The following is a 23,776-nucleotide window of genomic DNA, read 5'->3' as shown; positions in this document are numbered from 1 at the left end:
GATATTATCCATGTTTACTTCATATTTCTGCTGTTAAAAAAACTGAAAGTCCTACATGGAAAGGAACTTGGGGTAGCTGTACCCTGTAACACACAGATACACAAGCTGCTCATTTTCCCTGTATGCCATGTGAGCTCCAGTCTGTGCCTGCAGTGCGGAAAGGACTTGCCTCTGACATAGCTTGCACTAGCTGAACATGCATATGGTAATAAAGCCATGACTGAATTAGTTCTGCTTTTCAATCCCTCCTGACCTTCTCTTTCACTATGAGAAATATCTAACATAATGGAAATACAGTACCTCCCCCTGAGCTCATCTTTACTATGATAAGGCCTTCTCCAGAACCCAGCTTATCTGCTACTGCGCTGATCACTTCCTTCACAGATGAAGACACCGGCACACGGATAGTGGTGTAGGTTTGGTCTATGCAGTACACCTTAAAAAGAACTAGAGAAAAAACATTTCGCTATGTATGCCACATGTAACAATCACAGAGATGTTATTGTGCAAACTACTTTCACTTCAGTAACCACTGCTCACAAATGAAAGAACAAACGCAAAAATAAATCATTACTGTTTTGATAATTCCACATTCTTCAAACATTCTACAATTTCTAGCCTCGAAACCCCTGACTTCCCAGAGCTTTTAGCAAAACAGTAAGTACTACCATTTTAGTACTGCTGTGCTATTTATGGATGCCAGTTTCATTCAGTACTTTATTACATCCCAGAGATTATATTAAAAAAAAAATAATAAAAAAAAAAAATCAACTGCTTTCATAAGTCAGAAAAACTGGCTGCAAACTCTTAATTGCAGGAAAATACGTTTCATTTCACAAAATAGGTTTGAAAATAAAGTTCAGGTCACAATCAGAACTAAAACTGCACTGCAGTCATTTTTTCACAGACCACTAAGTAATTGCTGACTTAGGAATACTGTGGACAATGAAGAAAAATTCCCTAAAACTTGAAGGTACACATTGGCTCACATGCTTGTACTTGAGCTCTGGCTGCCTAGGAATCAATACAATAGAACTTAAGGCTGAAAAAAAGCAAGGCAGAATGCAGTGACATGAATTTAAGACAGAGGAAGTCAGCAAAATACTCCCTCAGCTGAGTTGTCTCAGGGGTTATGGCTGTCTACATGCTTTCAAGGCTGTTTGCTGCCAGCACTACCAATGAGAACAGTACAGTCATATGAAAGCAGCAGTTAATTTCTGCCATACAGACAGGAGAAGTCGGGGCTGTAGCAACTGTTCTGCTTTTTGTAGACCCAAAAGAAACTCTGGGATGAACAACAGGAACTGGATGCATGGCAGGATTTCTGCTGTTCACATACAGTTACCTCCCGCTTTTGAAATGCCACTGGCTTTTTCTGATAAGTGATTTTGCATTTTGTTCCCTTCTTATTACCATTGTGCAATAGCATGAGCTATCCCTTAAGTTCAAATGTTCTGAAGCAGAAGGTATTTTTTGTGATGAAGATGTACCAGAACCATCGAGGGACCAGGCAGTTGCAAAGAAATCCTCAGATATAATAGTTTTAAATAACATACTTTTCGTTTACAGATCTGAGGATGTTGTTATATGGAAGCGCCTTTTCCTTCCTGAAGTGAATGACAGCACGAAAAGCCAGAACAACTGAAAAGTCTAACACACTGTTGTAAAATTTATCTTGATCTCTCCACAGAGTCAAACAATACCAATGGGGCAAAAGATTAGATTCTGTTTTCTAGGCTGTGTGCCACACGGCAGAGCTCCAGGGCATGATTATCTGCTCCACTCACATCTCACTAAGGAGCATTTCTGGTGAAACAGCTGAACATATTAACAACAGAAGAGAAAGGGACTCAAACATGACCTCCAGCACCAGATATTTATTGCACTGACTCTACCTGCACGGACACTGTCTCTACTGGTTCTTGCCTGTTTTGTCCATTCCCTGTTTTAAAGGTTGCTACACTTTTCCTCTGGGGAAGCACAGTGCTTTATAGTACACAGATGAGAAAAGATCAGGAGTACTTCAAGGCAATGATGGAGAACGCTGGTTCAGAAAATGCAAAGTTTGCTTCAGGCCAGGCTTCCAAACTGTTGGTACTCCTGTTTATTTTCAGATCCTTTGCTTTCAGAGAGACAACTTTACTGCAGATACCGGTGGCTCAAGAAAACTCTTCAGAGAAGGAACTCACCTTCATCACTGCCCCTGATAGGTTGGCGTTTCTGTGCTCTATCATCACTTGTATTAAACAGCTGCAGAAGAACTTTGTGCTGAAAATTAATCACCGGGATTCACATTATGACAAGAATAAACATTACAGGGTGGATCCGAACTTTAAAATGATCATTGTCAGGATAAAGGGTAGCAATAAGAATTTGACACAAAGTTAAAAGTTATTTCTGAATGTCTTGCTTTAATAAATCCCAAATTACTAAAGAGAAGATGCTTACAAGTTTGCCATCCTAAAGCTTTTGTTCAGAAAATATATAAATAAGTTGTCTTACCTTCTTTTGTGGTGCTTTAGGCTCTTCAGCTCTATAAAATTGAAAACACAGAATATATCATCAGATATCACCTAAAAGATTTTGTGCACAAAGCCACCTAAAGAACACAGGGCACCTGTCAAACCACGGTATCAACACCTTCATGTTTGTATATAGAAAAAGAAGATTAGATGATACTACAGGTAAACTATACACCAACACAGGCACAGAAAATACTATGCAGAGTTCATGCATGCACACAGTTTACTTTCAATGGTGTATACATGATTTCCTGTTCCTTCTGTGAACCCTTTTATGAGGTAGTTTGGTGTATGCAAGAATTACATGGAAAGACAGGGTCACGGGCATTCATCAAAACAAGTCTGCATGAAAACATTCAGTCTGCAGTGACTGAGTGCCATTCACAAAACACACTTTTGAAAGACATAAGAAATAAGTTTCTTCATCTATTTACTGGGATAAAGAGCAAAGAACAAGAAGGAAGGAAGCATAATTTTTGCTTACACTTGCTTTACAATTTTCTCTAGCTCTGGAAGTTGCTCCTTTAGTGCTGCAATCATCCTAGTATCATCTGACACAGATACATAAAATTCCTGTAAATGACATAGAATACTCTTTAAATAACTATAGGGGTAAATGAGCAGTACTAAGGATAGAGGATTATGAGATGACATCTGATAGTTTAATGATTATAAAGAATGCTAATCTACATAGATGAACACATGCTGGGCCCAACCCTCTATTACTTCTACTTGTTTATCTCCAGCTGATTTAAAGCAAGAGCTATACATGCAGAAGGGAAGCCTGATGAGAGGTGGAAGACATAAGCGTTTACTTGTATTACTGTGCAACCACTGACTGCTTGTGCAAATACTGCATTTTCAGATGATCAAGGAGAAGAGCAAGAGGACTCACAATTAACGTGGCACAACAACTGGTGTTTTGTTACTTTTCTGTGTTTCTTCCCTTGTCACTATTATTGATAGTGAAAGCAATTTATTTCCTTTTTGTTAAAAACCAAAACATAAAATCACCCAACAATCTTGCCAATGCTTACTAGTGTAAGCCTATCTCCCATCTAATCTTCAGCTTCTGTGCATGCACTATTTTCAGTCACAGCTCTGAATTCCTCTCTTCCAGCACTATCCTGGGTTTTTCCATTCTGGCTTCTATACTTCGTACTCCACTTTTTTCTGAGGTGCTCAGTGATCTCTACTTAGATGAAACTTGGAACCACTGTACCACACACATTCTCCATGATACAGAGCACCTGAAACCTTTCTCTACTTAAAATCTTTTCCATAGTTGGCCTCTGTGACCTTGTCTTCCCTTTACTATCTTCCTGCCATTGATCTTGCTTTCAATATCTTTATTCAGAGAATTATTTTGATTCAGATCCATATTTGGGAAGACTCATCTCCAGCCACATTATACTTCTCCCTTTCTTGAACACTGTTGCTGATTAATCGCTTCTCTGTGCTCATTAAGCTACCATCCTCATGGTGGCATCCAATAGATCTGCCTTCATGTTCCAGATCTGTTTGGCTTTATTCAAAATAAATCTCTGTAGAAGAATCTGAACATTAAACAAAGTTCACCATAGCTAGTAAATGTTCTTAGATAATGCCCACCAAAAAAACCCACAACTTAATGTAGTCTTATTCAACAGTCAACCCATGCAGAACTTTTAATAGGATGTGGAACTCCAGTAGATAATTTCAGAGATCCAGAGCCTGACAATGGCTCAAACAGTGCCATTCTGTGCATACTGTCTGCAGCTAAAACCAATTAAACATAGTTATGAGTTTGCACTCTGAAGTGATCCACTTCTCTTTACTTTGTAACAGAGTTCAACAGATTCTGAACAGGCTTTCAACTTATCTTGCTAGGTAGATATTTCCAGTGCATCTCCTACCTCCAAAAAGGCCATTGCTGCTTCATCCTCTTGTAGCAAATCCCCATATAAAGCAGCCCACTGCAGAACCAGTCGAATGACTCTCCTTTTATTGTTGAGAGCATAATCCATTTTCTCTTGCTCTGTACCCTGGGAAGGCTGGGCATGATAAGTGCCATGGTGTCAAGGAAAACGATCAATGATTGAAACTATCAGAACCAGTATGAATTTACAAACAAGTGACTTCCAACAACCCATTTTCAGGGCATTCAAATGTAACTTTCTGCTACATACTTTTGATTTCTGACTGTTGCTAGCATAAAGATTTGTGAACCTTTAATACTCATACTAAAAAGTAAAAAAACAGTGAGGTCACTGAAGAGCTCAGGAATGAACAATGCACCTGCAGGGAAAGTTGCTGTAGAGGAGCAGAACAGAAATGACATTTGGGATAACAGAGAGCAGAACTAATGGTTGAGACTGAAGAAGGATGCTCCTCCCTGTTCTGCTCGGAAGACAGTGGCAGAAAAATGTCACTTTGTATTTATACACAATTCCAGCATGATTCTGCAATGAACCACCAGTGCCACATCTTTTATTTACAGAAGCTACTGTAAAGCAGGGTGAACCTCAACCCCATTAAGTTAGGAGGACCAAGTTCACAGTCTAAACTGACCACAGACATAGTGCAAATAAATAAATTTTGTAGTGGCTTCTCTTTATATATGAGGAAATCGGAAGTTCCTATTCTAACAATTACAGGGTATTTGGGGAACAACACTTTGTGACAGTCATTTTGTAAGGAACAGTAAGAAAAGGTGGGAAATATTTAATTGATCTTTTTCATGCTCAAGTGTCAGCATTACAGAAATAGCGAGGTCCAGCAACCTTCCAAGCTGCAATTTCCATTGCTCAAAAAGATTTTAAAATATGAATTAAAAAACTTAAATATTAATTGGAAATAAAAGTGATCTATGATATATATTTTAAGCTTCTCATTTATAATTATAACAAGATCTCTGCTGTTTTTCCTCTTACAAATATTAACGTACATTATACTAATGAAACTCTATGAGAAAAACTATCTATTAACTCACACTTTCCACATGATCTTCCAGCCCCAAATCCCTGCAGAGATTCAACATGATACAGGGGTTACTGGGGCACCCACTTGACTGACAAACTTTTAGAAATTTGCATTTTAATTTCATTCAGAAAGGCTTCAGATGACTAGGGAACTGAACATGTCAGTGTATTTATGGGAGTAAGTAAGCCAAAGGGTCATAAGTAAATAATATACTGTAAGCTGTGTGCTCTAATGTCTCAGGGAGCAAGTTTAATATTCCACTGAGTCATTTCTTTCAAGCCATTTCGACTTTTCAAACACTGCAATTATTTCATGTATTTTTTACTTTCTTATTAACTGACTCACCACAGGCACTGGTAATTTTTATGTATTTTTACTGCTCATTTATATTAATTGCTCTTTTATTAACATTATCACAGGGAAATTCAGTGAAGGGTTCTCCCATTTTTATGGGACCTACAGGACACAGATTCAATGCAGGTTACAATCAGAAGTAAAATATCACGCATTCTTGCAGTGTCAGATAATTGTAAAATATTTATCAATGCCAACATAGTTTTATGTGTGCGTGTATATATACAGCACAGTTGCTACAGTGGAACAGAAGCTATTTTGCTGGCATGGTGGTAAATGAAATTCACTAAACATTCATAAGGAAACATGCTGAAGGACTATTGCCTGCAAAGAGTAAAAGAGTATTTGCAAGTAATTAGACAATGGCCCTTAAAAGACAAAAACTTACACAGGTGCTCACAGGCTTGTACTACCCCAAGAGCACTACCCTAAACATACTTATGAAATGTACTTTTGGAAGGGTTGCTCTACATCAAGTTTTACTTTGAGACTTATCCTCCTTCCTTTTGACAAGTTGTAGCTCTGACAATTTTCCATTTCCACCCCTATGAAGTAGAGAGGGAAGGAGTCTTGATCTGACAGGATGCATGCTTTTTACACGATCCAGGACCAGGGGAGCATTTTCTTGTCTTACCAGTTAATAAAGAAGTATATGATTCTTTAACACTGAGGCATCTATATACATTAGTGATAAAAAATGAACTCTACCAAGGGGCAGCACAGCATAGACACTGAGTTCTGAGCAGCCTATACTGTTAATTAATTAAAATGGTGCACCCATTCATTCCTTTCAGTCTTGAAGAACATACAGATGACCAAATACTGATGAAGATGGAGGACAAAACCCAAAATGTATACCCTGTTCTATGCTTGAAAGCACTACAGTGCTTTCACTTTACTCATACCTGCATGCTGCCAGCTAAAATAGTAGCCAATGTGGGTGTAAGAAAATAGTCTTGCATTGATTCAAAATTGGAAGTTGTAGCAAAAACGGTGTCTCTGTCTGAATCACTTTTCTTATTTCTCTTTTAACATTTTAATTTCCTCACCAAGCATAACTAACCTCTCTTTAGTCTCACAGTGCCAGAAAACATTTTTGTACTGTGATTTTGCTCAAAAAAGATGAGCTTTGTTTGCAACCTTTCAACTTTAACAATAAATGTCAATGGTACAATCAACAGAGCACAGTTGGATTTTCCATATTCAGAATGGACCAAAATAAACAACAATTCAGCACTAGGAAAAGCTGACACTAAAGCAGTGGGACACCAGCTACTTTCAGTCCTCCTCTTCCTCCTACCTGAAAAGGAATTAGCACGACTCCTGCCACGACCCACTTAATTGCATGCTGGTCTTAGCCCCTCTGGAATAGGTTTCACAATAAGTGAATGCCTATCTTCAGAAAAGCCTTTCCCCTATAAACAATGAGACGTATTTTGCTTATGCACCTCATGTTCCTAGTTATTGCATATCAGAGGTATACAGTTATAATGAAGGACAGACAAGCTTGAGTATCAAATGGACTGACTAACAGACAACCCAGACAAATCTGAAAAAAACAAATAAATCAAAAATCAAAACTGCTGTCCTTTTTTTTCTTTAACCTCCTCTCAAAGCTTTCAGGAACAGCATTTTGTAATATTTTTACTACCTAAAACTATGGAGTTTTGGAAGATGTTTGTTGCAGGTGTATGAACAATTTTCCATAGACAAGTTTTGTGGGTCCAAAGGTTTTCAAAGCAATTACTGTTTTTTCTAGTAGTAACACAAATGAATTCTCTAGCTTGCCAGACAAGGACACGATGCTCTATTTTGTGGTTTCAGGACAACATATTTCCCAGATGTCACTTGCCCTGCTGAGCTTCAAGAAGAGCATCCTTACACGCCAATCTTATTCAAAAATAAATAAATAAATAAATAGCACATTGAAGTTATATGTCTTGTCAAAAATCTATAAAACAGAAAACATTTTATGTTTAATTTAATGCTCGCCATCACTTGATTCCTTCGAGTCACGACCCACAAGGAAAACTTTTCAGTCTCCAGCAGCTGAATGGCATGACTTGCCAGTAGCTCATCAACATAAATGTTACAGATGCCTTCTACAAGAGACACAGATAATATGAAAATGACCTTCAGCTCCTGATGCTGTTTTTTCTCATAAGTATTCATTTATTCAATTCAGATTTTTTTGTATTTTGTTAAAGCTTCCTATAAACTAATATAATTTATTGTTCATAACCATATTATGATGATGCCTAGGAACCACTTACTCATCCTTCTAATAGTTTAGGCACTCTTTTGCCTGAGACATTTTGTGGCTTGTAACTTATAAAGTGGACAGCAGAAATCACCATAACATAGTAATTTTAGTTGAAATTTTAGTGTGGTGGTTCTGCAAAAATCAAGAAAGACAAGAAGAGGAAGGATAAAGGAGGGCTGATCTAAACTTGTGTGTAATTTCAATTATAGAATCATAGAATTGCTTGGGCTGGAAGGGGCACCTTCTGCTAGACCAAGCTGGCCAACCAGCCTGGCCTTGAATAGCTACCTGGTGAAGGGAAAGTGGGTTTCTTTTCCTTGGTATAACAATAATCCCAGGAAAGACACAATCACTATGCTCCATGCCTGCATCTCATCATGACTATATGCTACCCATTTTGAAGTTATTAAGCTATAAGACAAGCTGTCAGTCAGACACTGAGGCACAGTCTCCATGAAGTGCAATTTAACTCTTGAAAGAGAAAAGCTCTTGTCCCATCAATGGTATAGATAGCTGCAAAAGGAAAATAACTTATCCATCACAAAAGGATATTGTGCCATCAAGGCTGGGCAGAGCTGACTATTTGGCATAAAAACACAGTGCATCATAATGAAATCATTTAAAACAGAATCTGTGAAAAGAAAGGAAACAGTAAATTGAGCATTTTGGGGAACACAAGGATGAGGCTTCTTTAAGTGAAAAAATCTTATTAGTCCTTGGTAGATAATGAAGATGTCATTTTCCACTGCATAGTCATTAAGTATGATAATATGAATGAACCAATATGTGCTGAAATTCTAACCTCTTACTCTTCTGATTGGATTTAATTGCGTTTAAGTTAAGAGTTTTTTACTTGTGTCAAAAGAAATTTCAGCACAGCAAAAAGAAAACAAACCAGAATAGTCTGTACAAAAACATTTGGGTAATTCCTCCTCAACAAGTGTAGAGATCTGGAGGAACCACTTCTACACTACAACCTTTCAGGTAATAGAAACACTTAAAAATGCTGTAAGCAAGTGATGTCAGAGAAAATACGGTGAGATAACTGCAGCCTGACGTTACACTATTGCCTCACTGTAATTCATGTTTGAAAATCTCTCTCAGCTGACAAAGCACCTCCAGAATGGTGGGACTTTTTATTGCATATTAGTCAGGACAATGTGAATTTTAACTGTTCTTAAATTAAAACCAAGATTCTCTAGCTGTCTGAACTCCTATAACCTAAAAATAGCTGGGCTTGTGAATTGTGATGTTTTTGCCCTGCAAGAATATGTGTATAAGCTTGACATTGGATTGTGTGTGGATTGGAGTCAAAGTTTGGAAGGACCTGAAAAACAGTTTAGTTAAGAAAAATGTATTAAATGTATAAAATACAGGCGCGGTATGAACAGTGAAATTGCTATTATATGCTTGCTGGTTTAAAGAAGAACGTTCTGCCTGTAATCCTGATAATTAGGTATCTATGAGAAGTATCATTTTTATTCTTAAAAGCTATTAAAACATACAGTGTAGACGGATTTCTGTAATCTTCCAATTCTTGCACTACTTATGGCCCACTATACACATTTCTCCGGTACTCTGAGGTCAGAAACAAACTAGCTGAGGATTAACAGCTTTGCATATATATACCTCTTAGACATCCATAACACCAAAAAACTTGCTAAAGCAATATCCCATAGCTTAACATAAAAGCCTCTGCATCACTTTCTCATAATAAGGATTATTTCTGTGCCTGAATCTCTTTTTTCTCCTAAATTAGAGTACTTAATATTTCTATCCTTAGGTGTAAATTCACTGTTCTCTTTACATTAATGAAAACCAGCCTATTAAGTGCAGCTGAAGCAACCTGCACTCTTGGGACTCATCCCATGATGTGCTGAGTTCTTCTTTACATAAAAAAAAAAACCTCCTTTCCCTGCACATGGGACAGTATCACAAATAATTTAAATGTAATGTGGTAAAGATATAAAAGTGTGGGAAAACTTATCCTAGAATGCAACAAAATGGCTAGAGGGATCAAGCCAGCGCACAGTATCAGGTGACAACCAAAATAATAAGTTTGAGTACCATTACCTTCTGGTGGTAACACATGCTCTTTTCTGGCATTATAGCTGTGCTTATTTAAAGTTCTGTCTAGTGGTCTGGCATCTTTTGAGATTCTTCTTTTCTCCTCAGAACCAAAAGTATAAATACAATAGAGCAGAAAGAGTGAATTGTTGTCTTCAATCCTGGATTTCCTACATTTTCTTGAGGTTTTTCCATTGGACAGTTTTTATTCCGGGAAAACCTTCTAGTAGCAGCTTTTCAAAACATCTCTTTACAGCATATATCCAGCAAGACTGCATGCAGCAATAATAATACAGTTTTTGTCACGCACCTGTTGCTTCATTTAAAGTTGCTTCAAGGCGCATAGTTTCTAGAAAGTGCTCTAAAATTTTCTCTGGAGTTCCTGACATCACAATATATCTGAGGGAAGGAAAGAAGTGGTTAGTGTCTCATAGGCAAAACACCAAATCAAGTAACATTTGCATGCTAAGCAAGAAAATAAAGAGTGCAAAGTGCAAAAACCTGCTCTGACCAGAATTTCTGAGGGCCTTAGGATGAAACAAAACACAGCCTTTGTTGCACTCTGTGTAAAGCACTCAGTAACACTACACCCTACCCAGGGAGCACGAGAGGACAGCCCCCTTCCTGCACAAGTTCTCTGTTATAACATCACCACAGTTATGCTCCAATCAATAGAACTGAACTGGTGCAAACCCAGGGAAGTGCAATCAGAAATTCTGCTCCACAGTGAATGAATATCTCAGTAATGACAACAATTTGTAGTCATTAGAGGGTCTTAACAGACTTTCCATGGGCATGAAATAAGAACTGGTTTGTATCACTGTCAGAGAAAGCAAACAATTTTCTCCAGTATCATTGATAGGGACGGGTATGAGAAGATGAAAGTAGATAGTGAAATACCATGCTGAACCGTCAGATTTGTGTAACACCTTAAATGCTGAGGTGCGTAAGCTTTTGCAAGAGGATAAACTTATTACAGTACATTTCCAAGATTAAACTGAAAGAGGTGAGTAGAGTAGTGAATCAGTTGGGTTACCCTGCCCAATGCAGGAATACAGGCAACATTTTAAGAACCAGCAGGATGTCACAGGATATTGCTAGACTTGCCCTGCCATCTTTTTGTGATTCTCCTTGCAAATCAGATTTTTTACTATTATTATTAATCTTTCCCTCCACTCTTCCAATCTTTGCATCTCTTTTTTCCCCACTTTTTTTGGGATCCAAATGATAAAGTATGAAACTTTAAAAAAAAAAAAAAAATGAAAGAAAGAAAGAAATAAAGAAAAAACCCCGAGAAGTGAAGATACTCTGCTCCTGCTGAGAAATAAGTGGTGGAGCTGAGCTCCTGGGAGCTCCTCCTCACTTTGAGTGCTGACCGTCACAGTTCTTTTACCTGCCTACCCCTTTGGAAGAATGGTATTGATGTCCCAAGAACACAAACACTTGTTAAGCCAGCACACATTCTCACAGAGATACTAACCAAGTATCTAAGTGAGTGAAGCAGAGAAATCACAGGTTGCTGTACTCTGAATATGAAAGCGAAAATGAACACTGAAGTGACTTGCAGGGCTGCTGGATTTATCCTGCGTGAGTGTGATCACCCATAAAGAGAGAAGTTAGATCTTGGTAGTGAGAACTTCAGAGCTTTGAAGCAAAATTGTCACTGTATGATACCATGGCTCTGGGAGCTACATCTCCTCAGGAGAGGAGGCAGCAGAATCCAAACTGCAGCTCAGAGGATTTGCTCACAAAGTGAAGTTTTTGCCAAGATTAAGATGGAGAAAATGAGTTCCTTTAAACTTCTCTTTGAGTCCCAATGATTTTCCAAAGTACTGAGCACTCAACAAACCCACTCCAGTAACACATTCTGGAAATCTCAATGCACTAGTAACTTTGATTTGAACTCTCAAGCATAATAGCAGACATTTACTCTACCTATTAAGAAAAAAAAAAGGAAAAATCATCATAAGGTCCAGTTAACTCACTTTGAAAGATTTTAAGCAAAAAGATGTTACCAACACATGACAAACAAAGTAATCTGACTGCTGAAGACAGTGAACTCTCAAAGTCACTTCCTCTCTCACATTGCTTTTGTCCATTGTGATAATTAAAGTTACCTTACTGGCACACTGGTAGGACCCAGAAGCTGATCAAGTGCATAAAATATTTGTAGAAGTAAATTCTGAACCATACCTGTGAATATTCCCAAAATATAAGTTGTAAAATAACCTGGCACAATAACTGTCCCTAGCTATTTTTATCTAACGCTGAACAAGAAAACGTTAAGTAAGAGAAGAAAAGCTGGTGCAAAGAGTTTGCAAAGAGAGTTGTATTTAAAATGTTTAAATAAAACTATCACTTTTGAAAGTATAAAAATGTATTTGATCAAAGAAGATGGATTTAAGTCTATGATCAAGTTACTGGGTGTATCAGCTGCAGATGCAAACCCACTGACTGCAGTCAAATTTCCCTAGTTTAGACAGAGGAAAAATCAGCCCTAAGAGAGTATAATTTCTTTGATCTTTTTTTCTAATAGATCAACTGAAATATGCAGTGGTAGCTTCTGAAATACGTGAAATGTGTGAAACATAAAGACTGGTTTATTTAACTTTTCACAAATCTTTACAGAACGTTATATTCAATTTTGCACATAAATACTTAAGTGAAATCCCAGTTCAGGTAAAATCTGTAACCAAAAGATCCTCCAGGAAATTAGCTACTTTTTTTTGGAGAAAAAGTAAACAATTCAAATTTCTCTTCTAAAGAAAATGATTATGTATGAGGAAATTATCCATCCACTCGTACATCACGCATTTACTAAGCCTTTGGGGGTTTAACCAGCATTTGGAATTATAATAGCCTCAGTCCATTCTTATCACAGTGGCCAAATACAAGTGTACTTTTCCCCTTTCAGTATGAAAGTAAAGAAACTATATGGAGTACTGTTATTACGGTGCAAACCTATTCTGTAAGATAAGCTGTGCGATTTTCATCGCTTAAAATCATCATTTGTATATAAATAGTATGCATAAAACACTTATAATCCAGAATGAAAATATCAGCACTTAACAGTAAAACAATGTATTTCCTCACGCCTTTTACACAGTAGCTCTGCTTAATAGGGTTTCAACATTCTCCATGTGCAGTCTATTTAGAAGCAATTATTTGAGATAAGTATTTACAGTGAGATCCTTACAGAATTATTGTGTAAAGTCATAGAATTGGTGCATGGCTGGAAATGGATTTATTATGCACCATGGGACATGTGATCAACTTACGATTAAAAAAATAGAAGATTTTATATATTCTGCACTCTTCCACAGAGAGGGAGAATATGCTATGGTTTGGTTAATAATACATAAGAAAAAGTGAATCATTGTCTGAAATCCGCGCTAGTGTACGGTGACATACTTGTGCTGGGGCTGTGAACTTCCTTGATTAGAAACTCTGTTTCCTGCTGGGATCTTCTCCAGCACCAAGACATCCTGGTCATGTTCTTTGAGTCTTACGGTATTTGCTTCCACATCCTGCAAGACAAGTTAATATTAAGAAAGCAATTGCACCAATTTGGCTGATCAGTTACTCTGAAAAAGTGCATGACTGAAACACCATCACTTTGCTAGCGCATCACTTTTCTAGCACAGTTACTCTGTCTGGGCTGATTTAATTGCTGAATTACTAGGCATGCTTTAATTCCAATATGGGATGATACCACATTTTACTTTCTATACTACAAATGATCATAAAACAGCTTGTATTTGGTTGCAGATTTCAGTTACAGAATTATAGCTGAATTCTGGAATATATTAGCTCTGACTTTAATAACTGTAAAATTAAGCTGGGAAAATCTTTTTAGAGACCTATGGTAAAGGCATTTACCTATAAGTTAGTACAGTTGCCACTTGGTTCTGCCTTGAACCTATAGAGTTTAAGGCACGTGCCACTGACCTATCTGGGGAATAAGATCTTGTTTTATTCACTGTTTCCACAGGAGATCACTTCAGAATCAAGGGCTAACTGAGCACTAAGCAAATTCTAAAATACAGGCACATGAGAGACAAAGAATACAATTGTTTGTGTTTTCATAGCTAAGGTAGGAACTGAAAAGCAGGAAAAACTATTATTCTTTACTTGATCTTTTGGATTGTCTCATCTCTGTTTTATAATTAGAGAACACTTCAAACATGGTTATTGATATGAATATATCCATGCAAATAAGATAAAATTGAGAAAGATTTACAAGCTCTGACATCACACTGCCAGAACAGACCTTGTCACACTCACCCTAAGAATTCTGTTGAAGTCCTCTTTGTCTACTCTCAAGAAGTGGCAGTTGTCTTCACGTAGAACAATAGATGCTGCTCTGGGAGCATCATTCACAAGCGCTAGCTTGCCAAAATCATCTCCTTCATGCAGAGTACATACCACACCCTGCACAGAGCAAAACATTTACATGCAGAAACCCATCATTACTGTGGATTCTATTGAAAAACCTTATACAAACACCGGACTTCACAATCAAATACCAAAACAAATGTATTTGGCAGGGAATCAACAGCCAAAATAATGACTAGGAAACAATACTTGATAACCAGCTATTACTATTACTAAAGAAAGACAAGAATAGAAAAGAATTGGCTTGTTCTCTGAAATTACATTCAGCGTGAAGGACTCTTCTAGCCCTTCTCAAGACAGAAGGATGTTCTTTGCTTTGTTTAAGGAGGCACTGAAAAAAATAATCAAATTTGCAGCACGTAACATTGTATCTTCAGATAGTGCAAAGCCATTTACTTCTATTCACAGTATCAGACGATCTGGCTCGTCCTCTGTCAAATTCACAAGTCCCTGTGCAAGATTTTGGTGAAACACTTGGTGCGGACTCTCATTAATGGAATGAGAAATCAGTAGAGAAAGAAGGATTTTTAAAGACTCAAGGGATAGCTGAATACCAAGGTCCTTGAAAAAACCCTCTCATAAACAGGATGTTCAGTAGAGATGCTTTTCAGACCGAAACTTAATCAAAATGAAGAGCTGACATAGATTTGGCAGGGTCACATTCAGCCTGAGAACCCCTAGCCACAGGGCAGCTCTTGTCAGACATACCCGACATCTGTGATAAGAGTCTGTGGTACAAAGGTAAGAGGAGATGGTGGTAAAAGGTAGAGGACAAAAACTCCCATGAGATAAAAGTTCCTCAAATTCCAGCAAATGACACTGTCCTAAAGATACTGATGTGACTATGCTGAATTATACTCAGAATGCAGGTAATATATACCAAAATCATATAGCAATCAAGTGGAAGCATAATCAGTGAAACCACTGGATCATTTCTTAACAAAACTGCATTCAATTTATTTCCTCAGATAAGTAATTCTCCTCTAGATTAAAGTGCATTCCTTCATAGCTTATTCTTACAATTTCAATAATAAGAATTAAATAAAATAATTCTGAAAGAAGTACCTTGCCATAAATGACTACGTTTACTGATCCCTTTAGGATAATGTACCAAGAAGTACCTTCTTCTCCCTGATTAAATACTACAAAAGAGAGAAAAGTTGTACAGTGAGAGTATAGTCATTCAAAACATAAATTGACCAGATTCTGCATTCAATAAAATTCAAAGCAATTATTGCAGTCATGTTCACGATTACCTTGGAAAAGGTCATACTGTGATTTAAAAAGCTACTGCCTTCAGGTTTTATGAAAAAATACCCCACATCTGTATAGTAATTATTTTGTTGCACTGATGTGAAATTTACTTTTATTTTGTATGACAATTGCAACAACTACTCTACCATAATATATCAGACTATCAATTTCAAGTCAGCACATAGACTTGGATCCCACTAGAAGCACAGTGTTCTAGCCCCATTATCTAGCAACCGTGAATTTGACATTCATTTGGTAAAATCTTTTAGTATAAATAGCATAAATTTTAAGTCCTTTATTTTGTGCAGTAAGATGGCTTCTTAATACAAAATAAACATTAAATTACTCTTTAAATAAAGATTGGATCAAACAAAAATTCCAGATATGAATTCATCCAAATCACAGGTGTTGTATACATCCAACCACGAATATAGACTCAGTTTTGCTACTACCCCTGCAATGGGCAGCCGAGTAAATTAGCACCTAACACCCAGGTTTTGAACACCAATCACCAGTTAAGTTTGAGGAGTGCATGTAAGTTTATTCTCTTGTCATTTAAACATTAAAAATGCAAATGCTTGTGCCACATATAAGAAAGAAGATCTGACAGGACTCTTTACTTACAGACTGTTCCAGCTTTGGGATGTGACTCAAAAATGAGGACACCTGCTAATTCTCGCTTTACCTTAAAATAGAGAGAAATTATAGCTTTCAGATATATTTTATCTTTCCTTGTTATATATAGTATAACCCAACCACTCTTTTTCTTTCCTCTGTGTCATTCAGCACTTATACAGTCATGCAGTCAGATGGTGGCCTGCTTCTCTCAGGCTTCTGTTCCCAACTGATTGGCTTCATTTCATAAGCTCTGTGTTTACCCCCTGCAAATGACTCAGGAAGGGGCACCCTTAAGATAGTTATCCACATCTTTCTTCATATAAATACAAGTGAAACCATCTTAACAATTAACATGATGGAAAAATTTAAGCACTGATAGCTAATCTATTAAAAAAGACTGCTAGCAATTGCCAGTTACTCCATGGGGCTCTGCAGTACACCTGTTCTTCCCTGAGAAATCAATACCTTCCCCTTATGGATTTAATTTAGCCACTTCTGCAGTGTCAAGTGGTGAGGCAAAGTCACCTGGAACCTGCTGAAACTCCTCTCCAGCCCAAACAGACAAAATGTCCAGCTCACCACCTCCTCCAAGAACTGCAGAAGGTGACACTGCACTTGACATCCAGCTGTTCTTCTTTGGGTTTTTATTACTCTGATGTGGTTGACTCTGATTAACAGAGAAGTTATTTCTGGTGAAAAAGCTGCTGTTCAAAACTACTTTTTCTCACTGTAAACACCACTGGCACTATTTTCACAAAGTAACAGCAGTGCTACAAAGCTCACATTATCCTGAGAGTTTCTGTGTGCTTAATGTCACTCCCCACACAACCACAATTCTCCACTGACTTTGAGGCCAATTACCAGGCAGAGGGATTCTTATTTACAGAGAATATCATCTGGCAATAAGCTGTTTCAGAGGGACTATTAGGTAACTTCAAAGTGTCAAATACAAATCAAAAGCTGGTTCTGACATCTGTTTAAGGAGCAGTGTTTTCACACCATTCTCCCATACATTTAATCTGAGAACATCTGTATTTCAAGATGGATAACCCTTAGGCCATTAAGAAAAATATGGGCAGGAACCCTCCAATTCTGGACACGGTGCAGATAATCAGATGGTGGCTGTATCTCTTTAAATGAGTAGACAAGTTCGGGGTCTGATGTCCTAAAGGCATGCACCAAACCCTTGCTTGGGTGCCAAGCATAAACATTCCACACCAGCTATCCCTCCTAGAGCTCCTTCCTGACAGACTGCGCAGAGCGCTCTTTGTTTGCACTATGTGTAAGAAGAAGGATAGAGAGAGTTGTTTGGACATTCTGTATTAGAACACTGACAAATTAACACACCTGCAGACCTGTTATTTCTATAACAGTTAAGCCAACAACTCTTTTATATCCTGTGCCCAAAGGCAATGAAACTTTAATAAGGTCAGGAAGGATGCGTCATTAGCACTGTTCTGTATGTTGTAGAGAGTTTTCACATCCCATATACATCCCCGGATGTCTTCTTAGTTGTTTCAGACACTTGTCTCTGCAGTGAATGAATTCTCTTTATGAAGCCAAGAATTTGATTTGTTTTTAACACTGTGTTATATAATTGTTTTTGATTCATACATGTTCACAGGCTTCTCCAGCAGGGATCAGTTCACTACCACTCAAACTGAGTTTCATTCATCTTACTTCCTGCTGCCCATAGAGTGTAACCTAGAAAAGTTATTATTTTAGAAATTATGCCTGGCTTAAAATGAATAAGCATTCAATCTGCTTTCAAGTTGATTGATCATTACTATTCCCGTTCATGGGAGCAATGTTGCCTATTGATCCTCTAAAGAATTCCTCCAACCTACAAGTGATTTCCATCCTCTGCTTTAATTCATGAGACCAAAAAATAAGCCACCATTTCCAAATTCATAAACATTGCTCATATGTTATATTTTTGCACATTTCTATAATTACCTCCATCTGTCCAAGTTAGCAGAAAATTATGACAATCATCAAGAGCTTCCAAAGAAACGACTATCAAAAATAAATCTACTTTCTGACTGGCTTCCTTTCTCTGAAAGCACTCAAAACTTGCTGCTACCAAGTATTGTTTAGCTTGTTTCAGTTGCCTACAGAGTGAATCACTGCCACTGAGAGTTTCAACAATTGTATTCTCCCCTCTGGGTATTTTCTGCATGCAATTCACTCTTGCTTCGCTTTACTGCTGTTGCCCACTCAGAGAGAATACATGTGATAAGGTTTCCTTCAATCTAGGACCAAACTCCAACAGCCAGCCTTCAAAGAATACCGTTCTGTACCAGGCAGTTCCTTCTCCTAATCAGTTCAAGACAAGACTTCTTGGAGTTCAGAAATCAGACATCTATCCTGCTGAAATTCAGTAGCATCACAATCCCAGGTGTGAAGTCAGATACCATGCATCTCAATTTGAACTCATATGCGGACCCAGGCAGAGGCACCTGTGACAGGTGAGTGAGCTCTGGGCTATGCAGAAACACACAAAGATCATTTTAACTAATATCCAAAGGCAGTCTTGATCTGTGGTATTCACAGGTGGGAATACCATCATTGCATGGAAAAAAAAATAACTGGGAAGGGTGGTAGAAGCTCCTATTTTAAACCCGAAGTTTGGAGTTCCTACAGGCAATAAGCTATATGTTTAAAATGACTTACTGTGGTAGAAAGATGAGATAAGGCTTTAATGTGAAGAAGTTCTTCATATATAATTTCTAAATCATCCATACTTCTCTGGCCAGGCCTATTGACACAGGGTAAAAAAACATCCAAATGCAATAAACTCCCAAAATAAGTACAAAATAATCCATAATGCTGCTGTAAAGTCTATTGAATATGTCAGTTCCATTTTTAGACAAAAAAATAATTGTATGCTGGAGATGACTTAAGTAAACCATGCATTTCACAGAAGCAGAGAAAAAGAATAAGTATCACATGAAGACAAGATAAGAACAGGAACTTGTTTAGACATTTTTACATCTTCATAAGAGGCAGATTTTTTGCTACACATGGCTGGTTTAAACTAAGAAAAAAATAAGCTGAGTTTAATACTACTGCCCAAACTGGTTTAGAGTAACACTGAAAAAAAGGCTACGCAGGAGTATGTGTAGGCCATTCTGAGTCCAGAGCCACCTCCAGCACTCTGCTCTACAGCAGTGTGTGCCCAGCCTCTGTTATACAACCTAGCATCCTTCTACAAAGTCTAAAGAGCAGCAGCTTTACCAGTTGTACCAAGGCTCTGAAACACACATTCCTTTTCTGCAGCAGCAGGGATGTTGAAGCTCACTGCTGCTGAGCACTGAAGCACTGCCAGTGACCCTGACTGCAGCCTACTCATCACCAGGACCTCTCATCTGCTTCTGTCACAAACATGGTATACGCACATGGCTGTAGAAAACAATACAGTCCCTAAGTACCTTTACTTCATTCACCAGAGTTATAGGGACAGATGATGGTTCTGGATGAAGGACTGAAACTCTAAAGAGAACAGAAGCACTAAGAAACCCCTGCCTGACACCAAGCAGCAGCCATGGCAACCACCTTAGAGAGACCTGATTAGGCATCTTTCCTGATGAAACCAAGTATTCTGTCTGCAAAATGTTCGGAAATGATATTTAAAGATCAGCTCCTTTCAAAAGGACTCCCAAGCCCGAGACCGGTATGTTTTTCCTCATGGCACTAGTTGTAGCAAATGGACAGTCATAGTGCTTTGTAAAGGAATGTCTGAATTTCTGCTGTACACATTCCAAGAGTGAGCAGTGCATTCTAGAGGACATCAAATGACTGCTCCAGAGTTAACACTGAGTGCTGATGTTCAGCCACATAGGTAAGTAAGGACCACTCAGTATTTCTACCTTCTTTCACTGAAAACACCACAAGATGCTGCCATGAATAAAATGCATGCATCAACAAAGGAATATTCCTCCTATAGGACAACAAGGAATGAGGCTCTCAGTGCGATTTAAGTAACTGCATTTCTGCAGAACCTTACACTACCAGATTCACTGATTGCTAAAAAACGAACAGACGCTCTGAGGACTGCAAAGAATTAATAGGAGAGGTGGATCACTGCATAGACCTAAAGAATCTGAAACAAACAAAAAAACCTTTCTCACAAAGTATCACAGGAGAGTCCAGAGGACCAGGATGGATTTATCATCCTGGATATAGGGGTCTACAGTTTTTTCTGGGTAAAAATCACTTGGTTCAATAGTCTGCCTAAATCATGTGAAAAGAAGAGAGCATCCAGCAGTCATGCCACTTTGCAGCTGTATTTCATTTTTCAACAAAAGAAGCTTGACAGGGACTTCTTTTGGATGAAAGAAGTACTGACAAGTCATAGGAAATATAAGGAAAACTGACCTCTACCAAGCAAGCTGTAGTTTTCATCTATTCTTCATTTGCTAGTGACACACACTTATTATTACCAGATGAAAGACCAATTTATTAGAAAATGTCTTGGATGAAATTCACGTTATCCTTTCTTCATACAGAACGAAATAGGTTTAGGGAGAAACAGAATCTGATCTGGTACTGCTATGCCCTCTAGTGGCTCAAGTTATTCTTTTCTATTTCTAAATCTGTCTTGAAATTACAAAGCTGCCACTCCTAGTGATTTATTTGGGGCAGTAACAGCTTAATTAAGTATAAAACGAAGAAAGATAAGTTAGCACCTTTTACTTTTCCTTGGAATGTAAGAAACTGAATATAAAGATTTAAATAAAAAGTTATTTCCACATAAAGCAACAATGTGAATTTTATTGCATCCTTGCAAAACCAGCGTGTCTTGAAAAACAGAAAAGATGGTGTTGAATTTACAAATACCTGCATGAGATTAGCATATGAATGGATGATATCTAACTACATCAGATCTCTATCAAGACAAAAGGCTACACTCTTCTTTCAGTATATCTATTTGTGCCCTGCATTAGCACATTGGGAAGGCTGACAATCTATCCTGGATGTACCCACTCTTTACGTCTGCTTCTGCAGATGTCACATGGAGAGATATTAGGCATCACTGCTTCTGTAAAACCCGTGTGGTGACCCACTGATGTTGATTTGTAAGATCCTGCTGTGTAAAGGCCTAGTTTCAGCAGGGGACATATTTTAACTGCAATAGCTGGTTATAGACAGGATAATAAACGGCATAGATAGAGAACAAGGCTACACGTTAATGGACAGGAGAACTCAGGTGTTATTAAATGATCAATAAAAACAGTTCAGTGTTTGGAGAATTTATCAAGGTCAGAGACACTGAGCTTCTGTGTAACAACAACATAGCACTTTGTGATTGATAAACTATGCACACACAAACAATATCATTGATTATTTCTTATTACACCATTAAGCAGAAAATACTCAGATTATAAGAACAATAGAAAAGATCAGAGGCCCTATAATATTATATGTCAAATAGGCATATATTTCCAGAGTACAAGCTTTGCCTGCAAGTACTACGAAGTCTATATAGGAGACAAGAAAAATTTTTCCACTATCTGCATCTGAATGTGGAAGTGAATGCACATTCACTTACTCTAGAATGGAAGCGAATTACATAATCTTTGTACTTGAATCGGTACTCTTTGACTAATATAAATAAGCCCATAAATACCACTTGTCACAAATAATACCTGTAAATATCACTGAACTGACATGTGGAAAGATTGCACTACCCCCACCACAAATAACACTTAGTTTATTAAATGCCATTGTCAGAAAACCCCATCAAGGCCTACAGAACATCATATAGTTGTTATGGAATAATTCAGTATAGTTATTACTGACAGCTGTGTAGAATGATGTCTAAATAAAAATTCTTCAAGACAGGAGAACAGATCTTGTTTATTTTTAAGAGCATCTTCATAAAGCTACATATTACTAGCAGTAATTAAATTGTTATATATGTGTCTGTGTCATTCATTACTAAGTTCAGACCTCCCTAGCATCTTCTTTAGCTTTACTCCACAAGTGACACTAAAATTTGCTTACTCATCAAATGTGGAATTATAATCTTTGTACTAGGAATACAATTTGCTGAGTGAAGTCACCAAGAATGTATGACAGAGAATTACAGTTTCTGCCACACTGTTAATTTACTGTAGACTGCTGTATTAAAACACAACATACAATCCATCTTAGTTAAATATCATTTTCTAATGAACATCACCTTTTCCTTAAAGACTTCTGTTACTGCCACGTTCAGTGTTGTATGACAGTATGCTATTTAATTAGGAGTAACCACTAGGTTAGCTACGCCTGAATATTATTAAAATCAACTAAAAATATTTTGTTAGCACGTATTTTCACACTGGAGGATTGAAAAGCTTGTGAGGAAAAGCTGTGTTAATTCTACAGTGACTTGCACGAGGTCTGCTCCTTCCTCAGGGGAACAGAGAGCAGTGTTTGCTGCTTCACAAAAAGCTGTTTTCACATTCACACTGTACGCGTTTCAAAAAAAAGGGGAAAAAAATCCCTCAATAGCAACAAGAGCCTGCCAAAAAAATTTCCCTGAGCTCTATTCTGTTTTTTAAACTATAGAACATTCTTTCACAGTTTGACAGTTAAAATGCTGCAGTTAATGTAATAAACAGAGAATTTTTTAAGTCGGCTGTCAAAACAAGTGACACTTTTTACTGGAGATTTTCAGATTTTGAACAATAGAAAGTACCTTTCAAAGCAACAGCTTCATTATACAATCAAATTCTCAAAGCTATCTTCTCATCAAAGAATATTGTCTTATTTCTTTCATGGTAATTATCGAAGTTCTGCAACCTCTCTGGAAATGGTGACTGCTATAGAAGGCAGCTGTGGCCCTGCTCAGGTCAGGTGCAGCTAGCATCTCTCAGGGTCTGACCGCTCCTTGAACTTCTGGCAGCTGTAATGGCACCTAGTCAAAACTAGCAGGACTTTGTGGATTCACAGAGATTTCAGCAGCTTTGATGCACCTCAGCACAGACTAGATTCTCAACTAGCAGGGTCGTAAGGTATGTAAACTGAATTCCAGAAGATTAGTTAATACAGAGCTTGACAGTACAAACTTGTTCCCATAAGCAAAGTGCAGCAAAATAAGCACTTCCAGGGACAGAAGTAGGGAAAAATGTCAGATGACTGTCCGTCTTGGGAAAACCCAATTCCCCTCACTATATTGCATGAAAAATCTCCTATGAATATTCTTTCAGGTGATGCTGTGCAAGTAACAACACAGGGGGAGAGCGATACTTTTCACAGCATCACATCAACCTTTCAACTCTGCAAGGAGTGTGGACAATAATCAACACTGATCTTGCCAGCATAAACTTACATCGGCTGATCAGAAAGTCACAAT

The 23,776-nt window shown here is 37.7% G+C and overlaps 1 protein-coding gene across 8 annotated transcripts in view; it reads right to left on the bottom strand.

The window, feature by feature from the left end:
• The window catches only part of RAPGEF4 (Rap guanine nucleotide exchange factor 4), a 141,340-nt gene that overhangs the window by 24,780 nt on the left and 92,784 nt on the right, over nucleotides 1-23,776 (bottom strand). For all 8 annotated transcript variants that reach the window (XM_072341226.1, XM_072341227.1, XM_072341232.1 and 5 more), the window contains 12 exons: nucleotides 19,108-19,192; nucleotides 16,441-16,501; nucleotides 15,628-15,704; nucleotides 14,452-14,598; nucleotides 13,579-13,694; nucleotides 10,478-10,566; nucleotides 8,653-8,731; nucleotides 4,418-4,568; nucleotides 3,007-3,095; nucleotides 2,503-2,533; nucleotides 2,190-2,268; nucleotides 301-447 (listed from right to left, as the gene is read on the bottom strand). In XM_072341226.1, the coding sequence (XP_072197327.1) occupies nucleotides 301-447; nucleotides 2,190-2,268; nucleotides 2,503-2,533; nucleotides 3,007-3,095; nucleotides 4,418-4,568; nucleotides 8,653-8,731; nucleotides 10,478-10,566; nucleotides 13,579-13,694; nucleotides 14,452-14,598; nucleotides 15,628-15,704; nucleotides 16,441-16,501; nucleotides 19,108-19,192 (1,151 nt within the window). The remainder of the gene's footprint in view (nucleotides 1-300; nucleotides 448-2,189; nucleotides 2,269-2,502; nucleotides 2,534-3,006; nucleotides 3,096-4,417; nucleotides 4,569-8,652; nucleotides 8,732-10,477; nucleotides 10,567-13,578; nucleotides 13,695-14,451; nucleotides 14,599-15,627; nucleotides 15,705-16,440; nucleotides 16,502-19,107; nucleotides 19,193-23,776) is intronic.

Source organism: Excalfactoria chinensis, chromosome 7 (genome assembly GCF_039878825.1).
Source record: "Excalfactoria chinensis isolate bCotChi1 chromosome 7, bCotChi1.hap2, whole genome shotgun sequence".
Taxonomy (NCBI): domain Eukaryota; kingdom Metazoa; phylum Chordata; class Aves; order Galliformes; family Phasianidae; genus Excalfactoria; species Excalfactoria chinensis.
Note: the sequence above shows the minus strand (reverse complement) of the source record. Positions and strands in the feature narration are given on the sequence as shown.